At 32.1% G+C, this 18,057-nt stretch overlaps 1 protein-coding gene across 1 annotated transcript in view; it reads left to right on the top strand.

Moving 5' to 3' along the window:
• The first annotated feature begins 237 nt into the window (after positions 1-237).
• LOC144837425 (ankyrin repeat and IBR domain-containing protein 1-like) overlaps positions 238-18,057 on the top strand; it is a 40,766-nt gene continuing 22,946 nt past the window's right edge. Inside the window, exons 1-6 of the mRNA XM_078692525.1 lie at positions 238-448; positions 5,454-5,869; positions 11,687-11,927; positions 13,457-13,513; positions 15,125-15,250; positions 16,730-16,786. Coding sequence (XP_078548651.1) covers positions 5,682-5,869; positions 11,687-11,927; positions 13,457-13,513; positions 15,125-15,250; positions 16,730-16,786 — 669 coding nt within the window. The 5' untranslated portion in view covers positions 238-448; positions 5,454-5,681. The remainder of the gene's footprint in view (positions 449-5,453; positions 5,870-11,686; positions 11,928-13,456; positions 13,514-15,124; positions 15,251-16,729; positions 16,787-18,057) is intronic.

Raw genomic sequence — 18,057 nt, 5'->3', positions numbered from 1 at the left:
TTTTGCTGAATTTTGCCATTTTATTGTCACATAATAGTTATTCACTGACAAAAAAATTGGATTGAAACAAAATTATTTATCTGAAAAAAACTAATTTAAAGCAAAATATCATGTCATATTGATTTAATTTTTCTTTTTTTTGGAAAACAATACATCTACACACTGTCTATCTGGTTATTTTGTAGATTTGTTTGAAATTGGCGTGGAAAGAATTGATGCAATAGCAAACAAACACACTTCAGATAATGAATTAAACGGTTTCTTTTGTTGTGGATTAACTGTAAAGTTAATTTATGAGAAAAACATTTAATTGACAACAAAGACTTGAGAAAATTCCATTGACATTTAAAATCCATTGGTGGATAGAGGGCAGCAGACATAAATTACAATAACAAAGAGTATTTTGGTTCCAAAACACCAGTTCAGACTAATTGCGTGTTTAATTACGGTAGGTTTTTAGATTGTTTTACACATTTTTACAACATGTAATGTACCGTATTTAACACATAAACCATCTAATATAGTTTTTTCATCTTTTTGTTTGAGATCCTTGTTTTTTATATCATTTATTCAAAATGTTTTTGTTGTGTAGCTAGGTAGGGACAAGTTGAACTTTTCTAGGCCACCTGGCTCTGGTTGGAAGTGCACAAAGACAGCCTATTTGACGGGCCTAATTGAGTATATTATGCTATACAAATTACCAATATTTGATTAAATCCTGTCTGTTAGTTGTTCATTTAATGCTGTCCATACTTTAATTACATTAACGTATTCATCCTTCCATCTACGACTACTCTATTTTAAGCCTAACAACAATATATATTTTTTCTCAATCTCAGTTGGTATGTCACCTCCAGTACCCAATCCTTTTGTTGTGTACAGCTGTGACATCACAACTCTATACCATTCTTCACTTAGACAAGGTTGTTTATGGTGATAAGCCCTGTGGATGTCATTTTTTTTATTAGGATTGAAAAATTATTATATTATAGGCCATTAATACTTTACATACATTTCACCAATTTGACATTATGGATTTGGAAAGTTGAGCCACTGTCTGTCTAAAGCTCTGCCTACACTATCAAACTAGTTTTAAAAAAGTGTGATGTGCCCAAATATGGTAGTGATATGCTTAAATATGGTAGTGATATGCTTAAATATGGTAGTGATATGACATCATTATGTCCATATATGGGCACATTTTTTTGTCACATAAAGTTTGATAGTGTAGACAAGACTTACAGTAGCAGGGCCTGATCTTTTTTTTAAATGCTTTTTGGAAGACAGCTCAACCTGCAGGCATCTCAGCTTGGCCTAAAAATTCCTAGTTCATATCTGTCCAATAAATTACCTTTTGACTCTTTTGGGTTATTGTTTTGATCAAGAAGTCAAGGTTCAGGCTTTTCAAGTCTATTCATTGCTGAGCACAATTCAAACCAATAGAAAGTAACCACGGCGTCCGAGCCTGAATGTCTTTTTGAATGGCATGGTATCAGCTGTTTCGATAGTCTGAAATTGTCAACACAATATTGATAGCCATTGCAGACATTGTTTGTTTGAACAAATATAACTATATAGTATTGTATCAACAACCAGCAAAATGGGCCAACTAAACAATAGGATAATGTATTCAAATCCTTGTCTTTCATAATATTATATCAACAGTTTTGTATCCTACCAATTCACCACATGGTTATGCTGTATAAAATATCTGCCAAACTTTCCCTGATGACCGTTAAGGCCTTGTCTACACTATCAAACTTTATGTGACAGAAAAATATGATGTGCCCATATATGGACATGATGATTTATTGGACAGAATGAACTAGGAATTTTTAGGCCAAGCTGGGATGCCTGCAGGTTGAGCTGCCTTCCAAAAAGCATTTAAAAAAAAGACGATCAGGCCCTGCTAAGTCTTGTCTACACTATCAAACTTTATGTGACAAAAAAATGTGCCCATATATGGACATAATGATGTCATATCACTACCATATTTGGGCAGCCGCATACCACTACCATTGGACATATTACAGTTTTTTTGTCAAACTAGTTTGATAGTGTAGACAGAGCTTAAGAAAAATCCTCAATTTTGGAACCTATTTGCAATATGGGACCCCACTGGGGAATTCCCCTGCAGTATCCATTTTTTTTGTATACAGTACAATTAATTTGTGATTGAAAGTACTGTACATGATGGTTGAATATAAACTTGTTGCAAAATACCAGAATATAAACTCATCCCCTAAGTTTCATTGTTGATTCAAGTTTAGTCACATGATCAATTTCGGACTGGTCTGTGGCTAAATGATTTTTTATATATTGTTTAGTCTGTTTCGTGCCTAGCTTAACTGGATAAACCAACAATAGCCTGTGCTTTCCAGAGGGAGGACTTTGATATGAAGTTAAAAGTTACACTCTACCATGATGGACTAAACTGTCAAAGAAACATGTCCTCGGCCCAATTATTACAATTTAATTTTAATAAAATTTGTTATATTTTAGATATTTTAAGTTAATTTGATTGTTTTCTTAATACAGTACTAATTTTCAATTTTTTCGTTAAGAATATTATAATTTCTGTTTTACCCATAAAATAATTGTACTCCTTACTACTATTCTTTATAGCCAATAATAATAATAATTAATAGAGAATAGTATGAAATGATGTTTGTTGCATTAATACAGTCTTACTTAGCTTATTGTTTATTATAGCTCAGTGTACAATGATATGAATCGTAACCATTGACTACCGCACATAAAATATATTAGAATGTAAAACCACAAATTGTCTATGCACACACATTTAGCATTGTGTCTTGCTCTACCAGGTTAATCTATTATCTAAATTTCAAAATATTATTTTTTCCCCGACATGAATGAAATTCACCGTTCCAAAAACTAAATTGTTTGCGAGGCAGGCTGTTGAGATGACACGCATCAGTAAGCATTCGTTTGTTGTTGAACAACCAGCTCAAAATAATTCAATCTGCATTGAGTTTTTGAACTAATTCCTCCGCTGTTATTCTATCACAGCAGCGTTGGAAAATGTTTTAATTTAGGTAAAAGACGGCATAGAATTTGAGAGTTACTTTCTGTTTCAATGATAATCAAATATACTGTTAATATTACAAAAAGAAATTAACCAAAAAATTCCATTTAACGTATGCTTTGTTTATGTAATTTTACATGGATTCATGGCCTATTTGTTGAAAATAATTAAAGTCATACATTTTTTCCAAGTATTTGAACAAGCAGTTTCAGTGTTTAATTAAAACGCTGGTTAACTACTTGAATAGGTGATGTTTATAGATTAGAGTTCGCTTAGAGATTGCTCAATTTCCAGGAAAAAGTCTCAGTAGAGTCCACACACTCACAAGCAAACCAATATTCTGTGTAAACAAAATAAATGATTAATGCTTTTTATTAAATGAATTCTGCCGGTATTGAAAGTACCTATAAAATAATAAATGTATTGCAATCTTCTGATGTACTGTACATACTGCTTGACTGTAGATAATATAAACCTCTGTCTACACTATCAAACTATTTTGACCAAGAAGTGTGATGTGCCCAAATATGGTGCTGATATTCCCAAGTTGCTTTATTTGTCTTACAGTAATTATGCCAAGCAAAACATTTCCATTTTAAAGTCGACCAATAAAATTTCTTGAATCTTAAATGATATGACATCATCATGTCCATATATGGGCACATCACATTTTTTTGTCACATAATATTTGATAGTGTTCAGACAAGGCTTTATAAATCTTTATCTTAATTTTCGGCCACCATTGTGGAATAAAAGGAAAGGGCAAAACTGAAACAGGAAATCACCTTAATTTTCTGTCCTAATGTTCAAATCTGTAAGTCCTTTGTTACACACAATTAATAATTAAATTGAACTTTACAATACCTTTCAACAAGGCTACCAGGATGTGGACAGTTACAGTACTATCATCTTTGTTTGAATTTTTTATATGTTGCATTTGTCATTTATGTGTAACATATTTTGTCATTATAATGTGTAGCATTTTTCATTGTACAGTATAGTATTTGTCACTTTTCTAAAATTAGAACAAAGAAACCACAAACACATGTGACACGGATTGATTGAAATAGCCTAAATTGCATTTTTAATTTATTTTTATTTTTCTTCTTTCTTTCTTAACTATTATTTTTAAGTGCTTAATCCTGTTGAAAATTTTAAAATCCATAACAAGTACGTCGGCTGTCTACTTGGCTTTGAGGACGACATCAAAAAGTACTTCAATAAAGAATCTATTTTAACTGTCTTTATTTGAAGATTAATTTAATTTTGTACACTTTTTTAAAAGTATAAATTGACATCATCATCTTACCACAATTACAATCATTATCATAGGCCTACTATTACTGTACCATCTTTGTGATTATCGAAAATTAAATTACATCATCTTCATTAGTAATATCAGCATCATTGACGTCATCATCATGTTTATGCACTTTTCCATTGTATGATCCACTATACGACCCCTGGGAGAGGTGCGTCATTTACAAATAATTATTGACTGAGGAGTGCGTCAAAAAACCTAAATAATACATCACATTAATGAACAATGTGTGTCAATGTCCATCACTCTACCACCCACAATATCATAAACAACATTGTCATAATGTGCCATTTATCTTCAAAATAAATGAGTCATGGTCACCTAAAGGTAAGGTATGACGGACATCGGCAAATGATGCACCTCTTCCTGGGGTCGTATAGTGGGTCATACAATTTACAAGTGCATTATTACCACCACCACAATCATCATCACAACTATCATCTTTGTTATCATCATTATGTTCATTGTTATAATTATCACCATCATCATGTTCATATCATCATGTTCATGTCATCATGTTCATATCATCATCATCATGTTCATATCATCATCATCTTGTTCATATCATGTTCATATCATCATCATCATGGTCATATCATCATGTTCATATCATCATCATGTTCATCATCATCATGTTCATATCATCATGTTCATATTATCATCATCATGTTCATCATCATCATATCATCATCATGTCCATATCATCATGTTCATATAATCATCATCATGTTCATATCATCATCATCATGTTCATCATGTTCATATCATCATCATCATGTTCATATCATCATCATTTTCATATCATCATCATCATCATGTTCATCATGTTCATATCATCATCATCATGTTCATATCATCATCATCATCACAGTCAACAAACTTCTCCATTATTTAATACAACAATGTTAAAAAGGTTAATTGCTAAACTAAACCTACCAGAAACAAAAGACACACACAAATATCTTCTTTGTTTTCCTTATTATTATTATATAATAATCAGTTAACATCTGTTTTCATATTTATCATCCTTATCAATATTCCTCATACATTCTAGATAATATCTATGTTTTTATTATTTTACAGATCCTGTCCAGCATTGAAACAATGCCACTTGAAAGCTGGAAATGAAACTAATCAAATCGCAAGTTCATGTTTCTTTGTTAGCTGTTATAGATTTTCAAGGATGTTTATGATTTGTGCAATACATTGTAATTAATTCCCTCCAATACAGTACTACATACAACTGTATTCTCTAAGGTTAGGTGCAATTTTATATCGTTTATTTGTCAACTTGTCTTCTAAAAAGCGAGAATGGGAAGCGTGTCATCCAAGTTTCAGAAAGCGATTTACCAAGGAGACGAGAAACAAGCGTTATATTTGTACAACAACACGCCGGAGATACGCAAGTCACTTGATCCGAACTCGACGTACGGTGATAAATATGAACACAATACGTTGATGCACTACGCGAGTCGACATGGAATGGTTCAGGTGTTGAGGTAGGTCTTTATTTTTACGTCGGTACGGCTGTGCTATTCACGTTCCAAACTTTAAGGTTTCAGATCTGTGCTTATTGGCAAGCTTTCATTTCGGGACGCTAAATGAAGGTGACGGTGCCGAAAATAAATGATTATGATGTTGTTGAGATGCTCCCACTTGAGGGCAGGGTTTATGGAATGTACCATTATCTGATAGGGGTGTTTAACAGATTTGTATATATATTCCAAGTTTTGCTCTCTTTTAGGCAATGCCGGTTTATCCAAGTAAGCTAGGCACGAAATAGTCCATGTTATATAGTCTTCGCATGCATATAGCCCAGTAAACACCATTACAACATTATTTGGTCAATTTAATGTTGTTCGGCTGTACTGTAAAAATTATATTTTCGCTGTGTGGATTGAGTATGATTGATCACAGTGCACTACAGTACATCCTACTGTAGTACTAGTACTCGAGTAATGTGAAATGACTTGGGGTAGGCAATATAAAACATTCAAAATCTACTTTCAAATAAATTGTTTATTCGGATCTGAAATAGGCTCTTGAAGATCAAATGACATTCGGGTCTTTTAAACTAAATTAAGTTCACTGTTCAAATACAAAAATACTCGATGACCTTTAAAGTTGTTTAATTACTTCTAATTTACTGCTAAAGTAAGCGAAGGTATTTTTACAGTAAATCAATCCAACTGTACACTGCAGTATATATGTGACCTACAGCTCAAAAGGCTACAGATTATTGATCTAGCATGTACAGCTGATTGTAGGCAATAAGGATATAGGCATGAGGTAAATGTTTAATCATATTTCAGTACTTGTTTGTACAAAACCCTTAGTAAATAAAGTGAATGATTTACATTAGTGATGTTAAGTTAATGTAAACATTAGGCTGCACAAAGTGGAACCCTAACCTGTATAGTACTGTACATGTAGCCAGGATTTTGAAAGTGATTTTTTATAGGATGATGTCTGCCAGCCATATACTACTAACTACTATGTGTCTGGGCCAGCTTCCCAGACCATTGACAGATGCTGCCTAGAAAGCCCATCAGCCTTCATTAGAAAAGTTCACATTCATTTTGATTCGCTTTTTACTGTTTTTTTGTGTTTTTTATGTGTAAACTGACTTTGGGGTTAGGTCAACTGGCTTAGCTACAGTGATTAAGTTCACTTAGGTTGACCCTGGTCTCCGAAATTTCAGTTTTGTTTTTGTTATGTATATACTGAAATAGACCGAATAAATAATGAAAAGAATGAAATGAAAAACTACTAACTTATGTACTCTGTGGAAAATGACGTTTACACTATAATGAATTTCATTTACAGCCGCCTTAACTGTAACTAGACCTGCCGTGTACAGCAACTTCTAAAATTGGATTATTTGTTTTAACCAACTTAATTAATTATTCAAATCAAATTAGTTATTCATATTATGAAACTAATGGTTACTGTTTAACAGTAAGAGTCTTGGTGTACAAAAACGATTGTTTTCAGTACATTACTTGTCTTTTTATTATTATTATTGTTATTTCTGCAAATTCATTGCACTTCCTATCCAAACTTTATTAATTATAAAATTATTGAAATAATTAGTTAATGTTTAAACATTATTAAAATGTGAATTATTTTTTTATAATTAAAAAATCTATCTAATTCCATTAAGGGGACACCGTCAGTACCCAAAAGTATCAGCTTAATAGGGGGTCCTCAAAATAGGGGGTCCTCAAAATAGGGGGTCCTCAAAATAGGGGGTCCTCAAAATAGGGGATGCTCAAAATAGTGGATCATCAAAATAGGGGTTCCTCAAAATATGGGGTCCTCAAAATAGGGGATGCTCAAAATAGTGGATCTTCAAAATAGTGGGACCTCAAAATAGTGGATCTTCAAAATAGTGGATCTTCAAAATAGGGGTTCCTTAAAAATAGGGGGACCTGGGGTCCTCAAAATAAGGGGTCCTTATTTGTTTCACTGGAAAGTGTCTCCTGAATAGGGGTGTCCCAAAGGTGGTGTTCTATCCATAGACAATAGGTCCATGTTCTATCTATTGTATTTTAAACAGGTTTATGTTAATTCACTGATAGATAAGGAAAGAAAAATGTAATCACAGTAGGGCCGTACAGAAAAGGCTTTGGTACAGTACATGTACTATAGTCAAAATTATGTAATTTTATTTAATAGTTTGTGTACAGTATCATGCGATCTATCTTGTGATAACTTTAATTGCCAAATTAGGCATAAAGTAATAACCATACAGTAGTTTTCTTTTATTAAACAAAATATTTTACAATTTGGATGTCAAAATAGTACTAATATTCTTATAGTCATTTTAAACTAATAAACACATGTCAATGTTCTGAATATATTATAACATTTCAATATTTATTTAAATTATTTTAATGTAACCTCTTCAGTCACAATCACAGTAAAATTACAAAACAATTTTAAACAAACCAACGAAACAAATACAAAAAACTATAGAACAAAGAATAAAACACCACCCCAACACCCCACATCAGCATTCCAGATCGGAGTACCCCTAAAAATAAATCATCTTCTACCAGATTCAGTTCTAGCCTTAGGTAATAATGAATTACCAAACTACTGTAGGATTATTACTGTACTTTTTTATATAATTCTACTAGTGATATCTATTTCGTCATATGATGAGATACTGTACTTTCTTATATAATTCTACTAGTATTATCTATCTAGTCATATGATAAGATACTGTTCTTTCTTCTGTATGATGAACACCGTCACTTAATTCTGTTGTAAGTGTAACAGTCAATATAGTATGTCAACATCCTCAACCTTACATAATGAAGTCACATGTTTTGAATAATAAACATCTCTTCATTCAAAACCATTGGTTACAAGCTGTCGGTAAAAAATGATGAATTTCATTAAATCATTAGTTTTAATTATTAATTTCTTTTATAGTACCATAAATAGAGTAATCATTGTCTTTTATAACATGCAATGTCCTTAAAGAAGTTCAAATGAACAAATGATTAGCATCGTACATAATCTATAATATAGTGAGAGTTTATGTGGTGGTTTGAAAAAAAATGCTCCATTCACATCAGAACTAGAAAGGTTTTGAAGCAAGTTTTCTATGGATTTGGAAATTGTATTGTATTGTACTGATAAAGTATATTGTATTGTACTACTGTAACATTTGCACTGGGGCAGTATCTTTGCTAATCAAAAAGATTAAATAATATAAAATACAAATAGATACAATAAATTTGTCTAAATTAATATAGATTCGGCAGTAAAAAATACTAATTCTTAATTGAGGGTACTGGTTACACTGTGTAACAGACTTTTAAGATATTCTCTGTGTACTATAGAGAAGTGTTGCTTACCCAGCATACCATTATTTTAACCCAGAGATCCAGCCTACCATTATTTCAACCGAGAGACGCACTCTTTAGTATATTTACAATAACCTCCTAGTGCTAATAAAAAAAAGTGTTTTACCCAAAATTTTTGTAGAAAAAAATAAAATATATAATATTAACATTGAAATTAATTTCAGCACTTCATATTATTTAAGCAATCCTGTCCCCCTCTTAATGTAACAATCATGAATGCACTCACTTTTTGTCAGTGTCACCCAGCCTTAGTATTTATCACCCACAATTAAACTAATACATCCCTTTTTGTACATTATGGTATATTCCTATTTAAATATTACAACGCCTATGTGATGTCTAGTATTATTCTGCCCCAAACCCAAGGTCTTTTAGATGTACAATAATCATATTGTGAGATTGTTCAACAATACATATTTTTATGACTAATAATATCATAATACTAAAGAATAGTCATACGAGTTGATAATCAACTAGGTTATTGTACTGTGTTTGTGTTGGAATAATTTGAATTAACAGACATTAAAGTATTTATAGTTGGGGTTGTTAAAATAAGTGTAGGTATTCCTGTGCAATTTGTGATGAAAGTTGGCAACGTATACAGTATAGAATGAGACAGTGTTTGACAGGCTTTACACTGTACATAAGTCTTTGAGAGCAGTGGCGTAATAGCTATGAGTGTTCACTGGCTAAACACAGGGGCCCCAGAGCTTGTGGAGGCCACTGAGCAGTGCTTAGAAGAAAAAAATCAGACATTAAAATATGTTGCAAAGGGCTAAAAACTCCAGCGTTGGAGGGCCACTGTGTTACGCCACTGTTTAGGAGTGGAGTTGTTCAAAATTTATCATCAATATGATGACATGATTTGAACACACGACCATGGAATTCCAATCATGACAACCACACCAAAATAAAACTCAAATCAGCTGTTTCTTTCCATTATTTTCACTACAATACATCCAGCATTTTCATCACTTATTATTGAGTACAGTACAGTAATAATTGTTATAATTCAAAATAAATTTACTGACGTATTCTAGTTTTCACATACTGTAATTCAGTTTTAATGACATCATGGATGTTTAAATTTGAATTCAAATTGCTTTAAATAATGGGGTTGAGTTGTCAAGTTACTCGTATCACGAAGAAATTATTACACAGAATAGCTTAATTATGCGCAGCACTTGCAAAGTGGGGGAGTGTTTGTGAATTGAAGAACATTAAAATCTCTCAACTATTACACATTATTCAAGAAAATTTAGGTAACGTAATAAATTAGACATTGAACTACCAGAAATGGAAAAGAGAAAATATTTGAATTATTCACCAAATTTGAGCCAAGTCGTGAGTGTCATATTGGCGCCGAATAAAACAGATTTATTTACAATTTGAAAGCATTTGTAGAAGCATTGAATACCAGCAACATTGTTGAATGTTGTCATCTCATTAAACTTTAATACCACCATGTGACCCTAGCACTTGTCATAACAAGACATTAAACTATAATAATACTTTATTATAAAAACACATCGATATTGATGCGCAATATGTGAAAAACATGTAGTGGAGCTGTAGCTTGGTGGTAACATGCTTACCTTCTAATCCAGGGTTCCTATAGGTTGTATTAAACTCACAATTCTTTCAACGCCACTTCCTAAGCCTCAAATGAGACAGTTTCTTAAGCACGATAAATTCAAAAATAGTTTATCCATCCTGTAATTGACAAGTTGCTCGCTGTTAGATGCATATTAAAAATAAAAAATAAATGTGAGATGGGTAATAATCTCCAGTAGGGCTGTTATCTTAAAGTCCCATTCCCTATGTTTTTTAGATCTAATTTGAAGTCACAAACTACATTTAATGTAAAAATAAATATTATATGGTCCTATTGAGATAACTTTTTTGTCTTTAAACGGTTAAAAATGTGAAAAATAAGTTTATTCCAGTAATTTTAGCGGCCCGCTATAAATCCCAAAATCCATTGCGCGCGAATTGATATTGTTGTTTTTCTTCAGTAATTCACCCACTTTTCGATCGATCGTGAGGTCAAAACGGAAGACTCCTAACTTTTCAGCGAGGGAAGAGGTCTTTAATTTTAAAATTTCCAATATGCTATTATCCATCCTGTAAAAAAGCTTTAAAAAAGATGTATACAATAATACAAATCATTAAAGCTTGGTTTCCACTAGAACACAAGTACAATGTAAGCGAGTTGACCAATCACAAGCATCAGTTCAAATAATCCATAGCATGTGGTTGGTCAAATTATTAAATACTTGCATTGCACCTATGTCCCTGTTTTGCATCCTAGTAGGAACCAAGCTTAGACCACAACACATTCTGGTTTATGCAACGATTAAAATCATCTTATGAAATGTTATGACTATGATGATACGACACTGAAAAGACTCTTAAATATATGTTGTTTCTTTTCTGCAGTATATTTTTAAATGATCATCATGGCAACCCTAATAAGAAGAATTTCCACGATGAAACTTCTCTACACTGTGTATGTTCTGGAGACGATGTCATATCTATTTATAGTAGCGCTTCGGCCGGATTTGGACACACGACTGTTGAACAACAGCGTAAAGAATGTTTACGAATGATTCTACAATGGAAGGGCGGACTGTTGGCTAACGGTGAACGGGAATGTGCGGATGTATTTGCCATTGATGAGGTAAGTTAATGATTGGGATGGTGGAGCTGTAGGTTGGTGCTTGCCTTAAAATCCCAAAGTCCTGGGTTCACATCTAAACTAGTGTCACAGGTAAACTCACAACTGTTTACTCGACTCTAAAAAGCTTGATTTCCGTAAGTGCGGCACAATTAATTTGACCAATCATGAAGTATGGATCATCCAAACTGTTGGGTGATTGGTCAACTCACTTGTGTTGTTCTTATGTCATTGCGTTACGTCTGAACGGGAACACAGCTATTAAGGTAGTTTCTTTTCTATTGGCAAATTACTTGGCAAAAGATAAAATACAGGCTATTCAGTGGTAATGGAATGATATTGAAGATGTGGAGATGTACAATGTAGTAAAATTGTTGATATTTAAATTCTGACCTCACCATACTTCAACGTGAAGAAGTCTTGACCTCACAGGTCATGTACTTTTAAGCTACTTTCAAGTTGTAAATTGCCAATTCTAATTCTATAAATAGATTTTATTGATTACATTTCAAATGGCGTACAATCAATTTAATATAAAATATTGTATTTTGTTTTTTAAAAGGATTTTTTTATGTCTAGAGTACAGTAGTCTAATATAGTATTCCCTAGAGAGACTTTTGGAACCACAAAGTGTGTCTCAAATATTTCAACTCAGTTTGTCACATAAACATCATCCAGGCTTTTAAACGTTGAATGTCCAAAAGTATTAATGATTCTACACATTAATTCTAACAATGTATGCCTATCATGTTTCTTTATGAAATAAAAATTGGAAAACATATACAGTAAGTCTGTTAAAATGGGTTGTACAGTATTATATTATACTACATTTACTATGCTGTTATAAATGTTGTGTACTTTAATCATTTTAGACCTTTTTTATAATTAAATAAATCAATGTTAACTTTTTGGTTAAACCAGTTGACAAGTACTTACTTGCTACGTTTCAGCTACTTTCAGTAGCCTTGATTTATTTAATATATATTTGAAACCAGATGAAATTTTTTGAGAATCTTTTTTATAATGTTTGACCTTATTCACACTTGACCTTTGTGGTTTTTTACCTTTTTGAGACTTACAAATCATTTTAATGTTTTGCATAATAATATTCACATAACAATGTAATAATCACAACCTAGTACATTCTATTGTAGCCTATTTCCTGTTGGACTAGCAAGCACTAATTTACACACTACAAAATGGCCTGGTTCTATCACAAAATCTTGAATGTGAATAAATTGGTATTATAAAAAAAATAACTGTGATATTACATTATGATGTTACCTGACACCTCTGTTTTTATATTTTGCGTGTAATTTGAGATATAATATTTTTGTTCTTATTAAGATGTAATCTATACTGAAGTCATTATAGCAACATTATACACTTGTAGTGAAAAAGAAAAAAATGTTTACATTTATTTTTACACTGATTTCAGTATACATTTATACCTTGCAGTACTAAATTTTTGTTTCATTGATTCTAACTTCAAAAAATAGTAATTAATATTATTTTTTTATATATTATTATAGAAAAAGAACACTGCTCTTCATTACGCTGCAAGTGCGGGCTATTTGTCATTAGTTGAGGTAAGAAAACATTTTCTTTATTTAAAAAAAAATGGTGTAAACTTTAAATGCAGTTTTGCCATTAGAATCTATAGAAAGGTATTAAAGCTACTTACCTACTTTGATGCAACACAAGGATGTAAGTGTACTGTAGGCGAGTTGACCAATCACAAGTGACAGTTTGGGTGATTGGTCAAATTACTTGCAGTATACGTTCTTGCGTTGCGTCTAAGTGGGAACCAAACTATAATTTCAATTTCAATTTATTTCCACAATATAATAAAATACATACAGAGATTCATATAAGTCATAAAGACTTTAAGTTTGACCCACCCCAAGATATAACATTAAATACGAAAAAGAAAAAAATATATACATAAACTAATAATAATAATAAGACAGTGTTAAATTCTAAAAATCACTCAATACCATGGGCTGATCCAGGCCACAATGTGTTCGCCCTCTCAAACCTTTCAGAAAAAAAAATTAATATTAGCCCCACCCCTTCTCTGTCTATGTGATGTGCCCATATATAGACATGATGATGTCATATCACTACCATATTTGAACATATCACTACTATACTTGGGCACATCACACTTTTTTTGTCAAACAAGTTTGATAGTTTATTTAATTTACCATTTCTCTGGAATAATTAATTTCATAGTGGGTACTTTTGGTTGTGGCAATCCCACTACCAAAGTGTGTACTATGTAATTGTAAGCAAGGGTCTGTAACCTCCATGGTATACAGTAAGGAAGGGTCTGTAACCTCCATGGTATACAGTAAGCAAGGGTCTGTAACCTCCATGGTATACAGTAAGCAAGGGTCTGTAACCTCCATGGTATACAGTAAGGAAGGGTCGCTAACCTCCATGGTATACAGTAAGGAACCATGTCAAAATGATTCTACTGCAGTTACTTCAGTAACTACAATTTACTTTTTAACCTGTTATGTAATTATTCAACAAGCTTTGTTGTGGTAATAATATGGAGTGTTTATTGCATTGCCTGCCTCATAAAAGCACATGTTATTACAGTCTGTCTATGTGATGTGCCCATATATAGACATGATGTCATATCACTACCATATTTGAACATATCACTACTATACTTGGGCACATCACACTTTTTTTGTCAAACAAGTTTGATAGTGTAGTCACCTTTTAATTCTTTGTTTCTGGAATTTTATATAAACTGTTATACATTGAGGCTTTGCATATTGAAACCAAATATTGACTGAATTGTAGTGATAAACCATAGACCCAAGTTTGCATAATTATACTCAGTAATAACGAGATGTAATGCGCTTAATGTGCATTTAAATCAATGTCAAATAATTGAATTCGAAAATAACCAAATTCAAACTACTGTACTTTTCAGCAATGTAGAATTTCTTTATATAATGCTTTTGAACCGCCAGTATTTACCTCTAAAAAAACATTTTCCCATAAAAAAGGACCAAGGGACAATATAATAATAATTCTTTATCAATAAAAATCATTGTTATTTTTTTAATGTTAAAATTGCTACAAATATATATTTTATATTGACTAGTTCTAACACAGATCATTTCCTTTCAATTTTTAATTATAAAATCTATTTCCTTATCTTTTATTATTTTTCTTCATAGCTTCTTCTTACACACGGTGCTCCGTTGTTTGAAGAAAATCAAGAAAAAGAAACGCCATGTGACTGTGCCGAGAAAAGTTGCCGCTATGAGATAGCGTCATACCTCGAGTCAAAGATGGTCTTTTGTGTAAGTACAGCGAGAGATTCGAGACCCGTCATAAGCATTTTATCACACGATAAATTTATGAGACTATATCAGTTATAAGCATTGTCTCACAAAACATTTTACTACCTTTGTTTCAATCTTGTGTTTAAAATGTACACACAGAAATATTTAAATAATCAATAGATAACTCAACATTATAATGTGCGTATGCTTTACATGATAGATGTCACAGGGCCGTAACCAGCACGAGGCAGACGAGGTGCTCGCCTCATCTGAAATTTTTAATTTTTATCACCCACCCCAATTTTCCAGAACAGATCGTCATATTTTATATTAATATCCATGTTCTTGACATACAATGTTCAAGTGGTTTAATGGATGAGTTACCGTATATAGCAAGGTTCAAGAAGAGTCCAAGTTGAAGTATCAGTTAGGGAGACTTTTTTAACCACAGTCAACTCTCCCAATATACCAGCCTTTTCTTGATGTCCAAATAGGCCCAAATTCTTTTTTAACATTGAAAACACATTCAGAATTTCCAGAAAAACCCAGCTAGCCTCAGGGAGTTGACTTCATTCCGATTTTCTCATTTCTGTCTGTTTTATATTATACTTTAATTATCGCTAGGCAGTTCTGGAGTTTTTTTTTCATTCTGTTGAAATTCAAGTAACAATATACTATGAATCTTATACGACCATGATTAACATAATTGTCTACAACAATAATCCTATACTGTCAGCTCCTACTTCATGTGATGTTAGTATTAGTATGAGCGGTTCACAGAAAGGTTTAAGTTTCTCGCTGTATCAACACTAATATGTCATATTGACATAGTATCACTTGCCTTTTGCTGTTTACAATTATCACCCCAATCATTGGAAAAGGAAAGTCAGATCAGGGTATGACTATTGCATGGCTTGTTTCTATATGATGTATTGCGTATGTTAAAGTCATTTAAGCATCAATTCTTAAGACTGTACTCAATCCATTTATCCATTTTATTAGTGGCGGGTTTCCTGCTGTTGAATGTGACTGAAAATAAGTAAATGAATAAATAATATTATGAACTTTCCCAGGTCATTCGAAGGCAATCATACAAACCACTGTTACATTGATATTAAAATTAAATATGCCTTGTATCGAGTACCCATTTTACTCCTGGGTACAATGTTTAGTTATGTTGTTAGCACTGTCTATGCGGTTATGTTTTCTCCCCTGTATGTTTGTCTGTTTGTGGGTTTGTATATTTTTTAGCAACCTAGAGTGCACAGTTTTTATTTATCACACTGTGTGTGGTTATGTTTTCTCCCCTGTATGTTTGTCTGTGGGTTTGTATATTTTTTAGCAGCTTAGAGGGCACAGTTTTTATTTATCTTATGTTTTGTGTGGTTATTTACAGTATATTATTTGTTTGTTTTTTTTAAATTAAATTAATTATTATTGTAGGACTGGAATATAATTTTGGTCTTGGTTTCTGTTATTATAATGTTTTTCTTCCAGCCGGATTTTATGGATGATGATTTTACTGAAGAGTTGAGCAATGTCACGTATGAAGAAGTAAGCTTTATTTTTTGTACATTTAATTTACCATTTCTCTGGAATAATTAATTTCATAGTGGGTATTTTGGTTGTGGCAATCCCACTACCAAAGTGTGTACTATGTAATTGTAAGCAAGGGTCTGTAACCTCCATGGTATACAGTAAGCAAGGGTCTGTAACCTCCATGGTATACAGTAAGCAAGGGTCTCTAACCTCCATGGTATACAGTAAGCAAGGGTATGTAACCTCCATGGTATACAGTAAGGAAGGGTCTGTAACCTCCATGGTATACAGTAAGGAACCATGTTAAAATGATTCTACTCCAGTTACTGCAGTAACTTCAATTTATTTACTTTTTTACCTGTTTATGTAATTATTCAACAAGCTTTGTTGTGGTAATAATATGGAGTGTTTATTACATTGCCTGCCTCATAAAAGCACATGTTATTACAGTAAATAAATGTAGGTACTGCAGTAACTGCAGTACAAACATTTTGACATAAATGAATGCGCTGCTTACACAGCATTTATTTGTCCAATATCAAAAATTGTTTTGTACAACAGAGCTCAAACATTAAAATATCTGTAAAAATACACACAAAAAGAATGTAAAAAACATGTATATAAAAATACAAAAATACAGAAGGGGGTAAAATTAAAGATAGTAAAAACATTTAAATACTGTATTTTACATAAAAATGTATAATTACATCATTGATCATTATTAAGAGACAATATTACATATATACAGACAATTTGCAAGCTTAAAATCGACTTTTGCAATTAGCGCACCATGCTCCGTAATGTGCAAATCATTTTCAAATTCCTCGTAACCTTGAAAGAACGCATGATTGCAGTTGTTTAACATCTACAGGTTTTTCAACACTTATTTAGATAGGCGTTAATTTATTAGTAAGAGAACCTAGGATTATTAATGGCTGATGAGTTGGCTTAGCCAGCTGTGTAATGTATTTAGCATACTCTGCAAAAAATATATAGTATTTAGATTTCATAATCAAAATTCAATAACATACTATGATGAATTTGATTATTTAAAAAAAAATGTTATGATGAATTTTGATTATTAAAAAAAATGTTTGAATTTAGAAAGTCAGCGCATTTCTCCTGAGCTAAGTGCAATATTAATATCAGATAAATAGAAAATACTGAGAAGAAAATTATGAAAAAGGGAGGATAATGTTGAAAAAGAAATAGGAAAAACCTAGAATTTACACAGATTAATGATTAAATTGTTTTTGATCAGAATATACATACAGTACAACCTCTAT

The sequence above is a fragment of the Antedon bifida genome, chromosome 1, assembly GCF_963402885.1.
Source record: "Antedon bifida chromosome 1, ecAntBifi1.1, whole genome shotgun sequence".
In the NCBI taxonomy this organism is placed as follows: domain Eukaryota; kingdom Metazoa; phylum Echinodermata; class Crinoidea; order Comatulida; family Antedonidae; genus Antedon; species Antedon bifida.
This window is presented reverse-complemented; position numbering and strand designations above follow the sequence as displayed.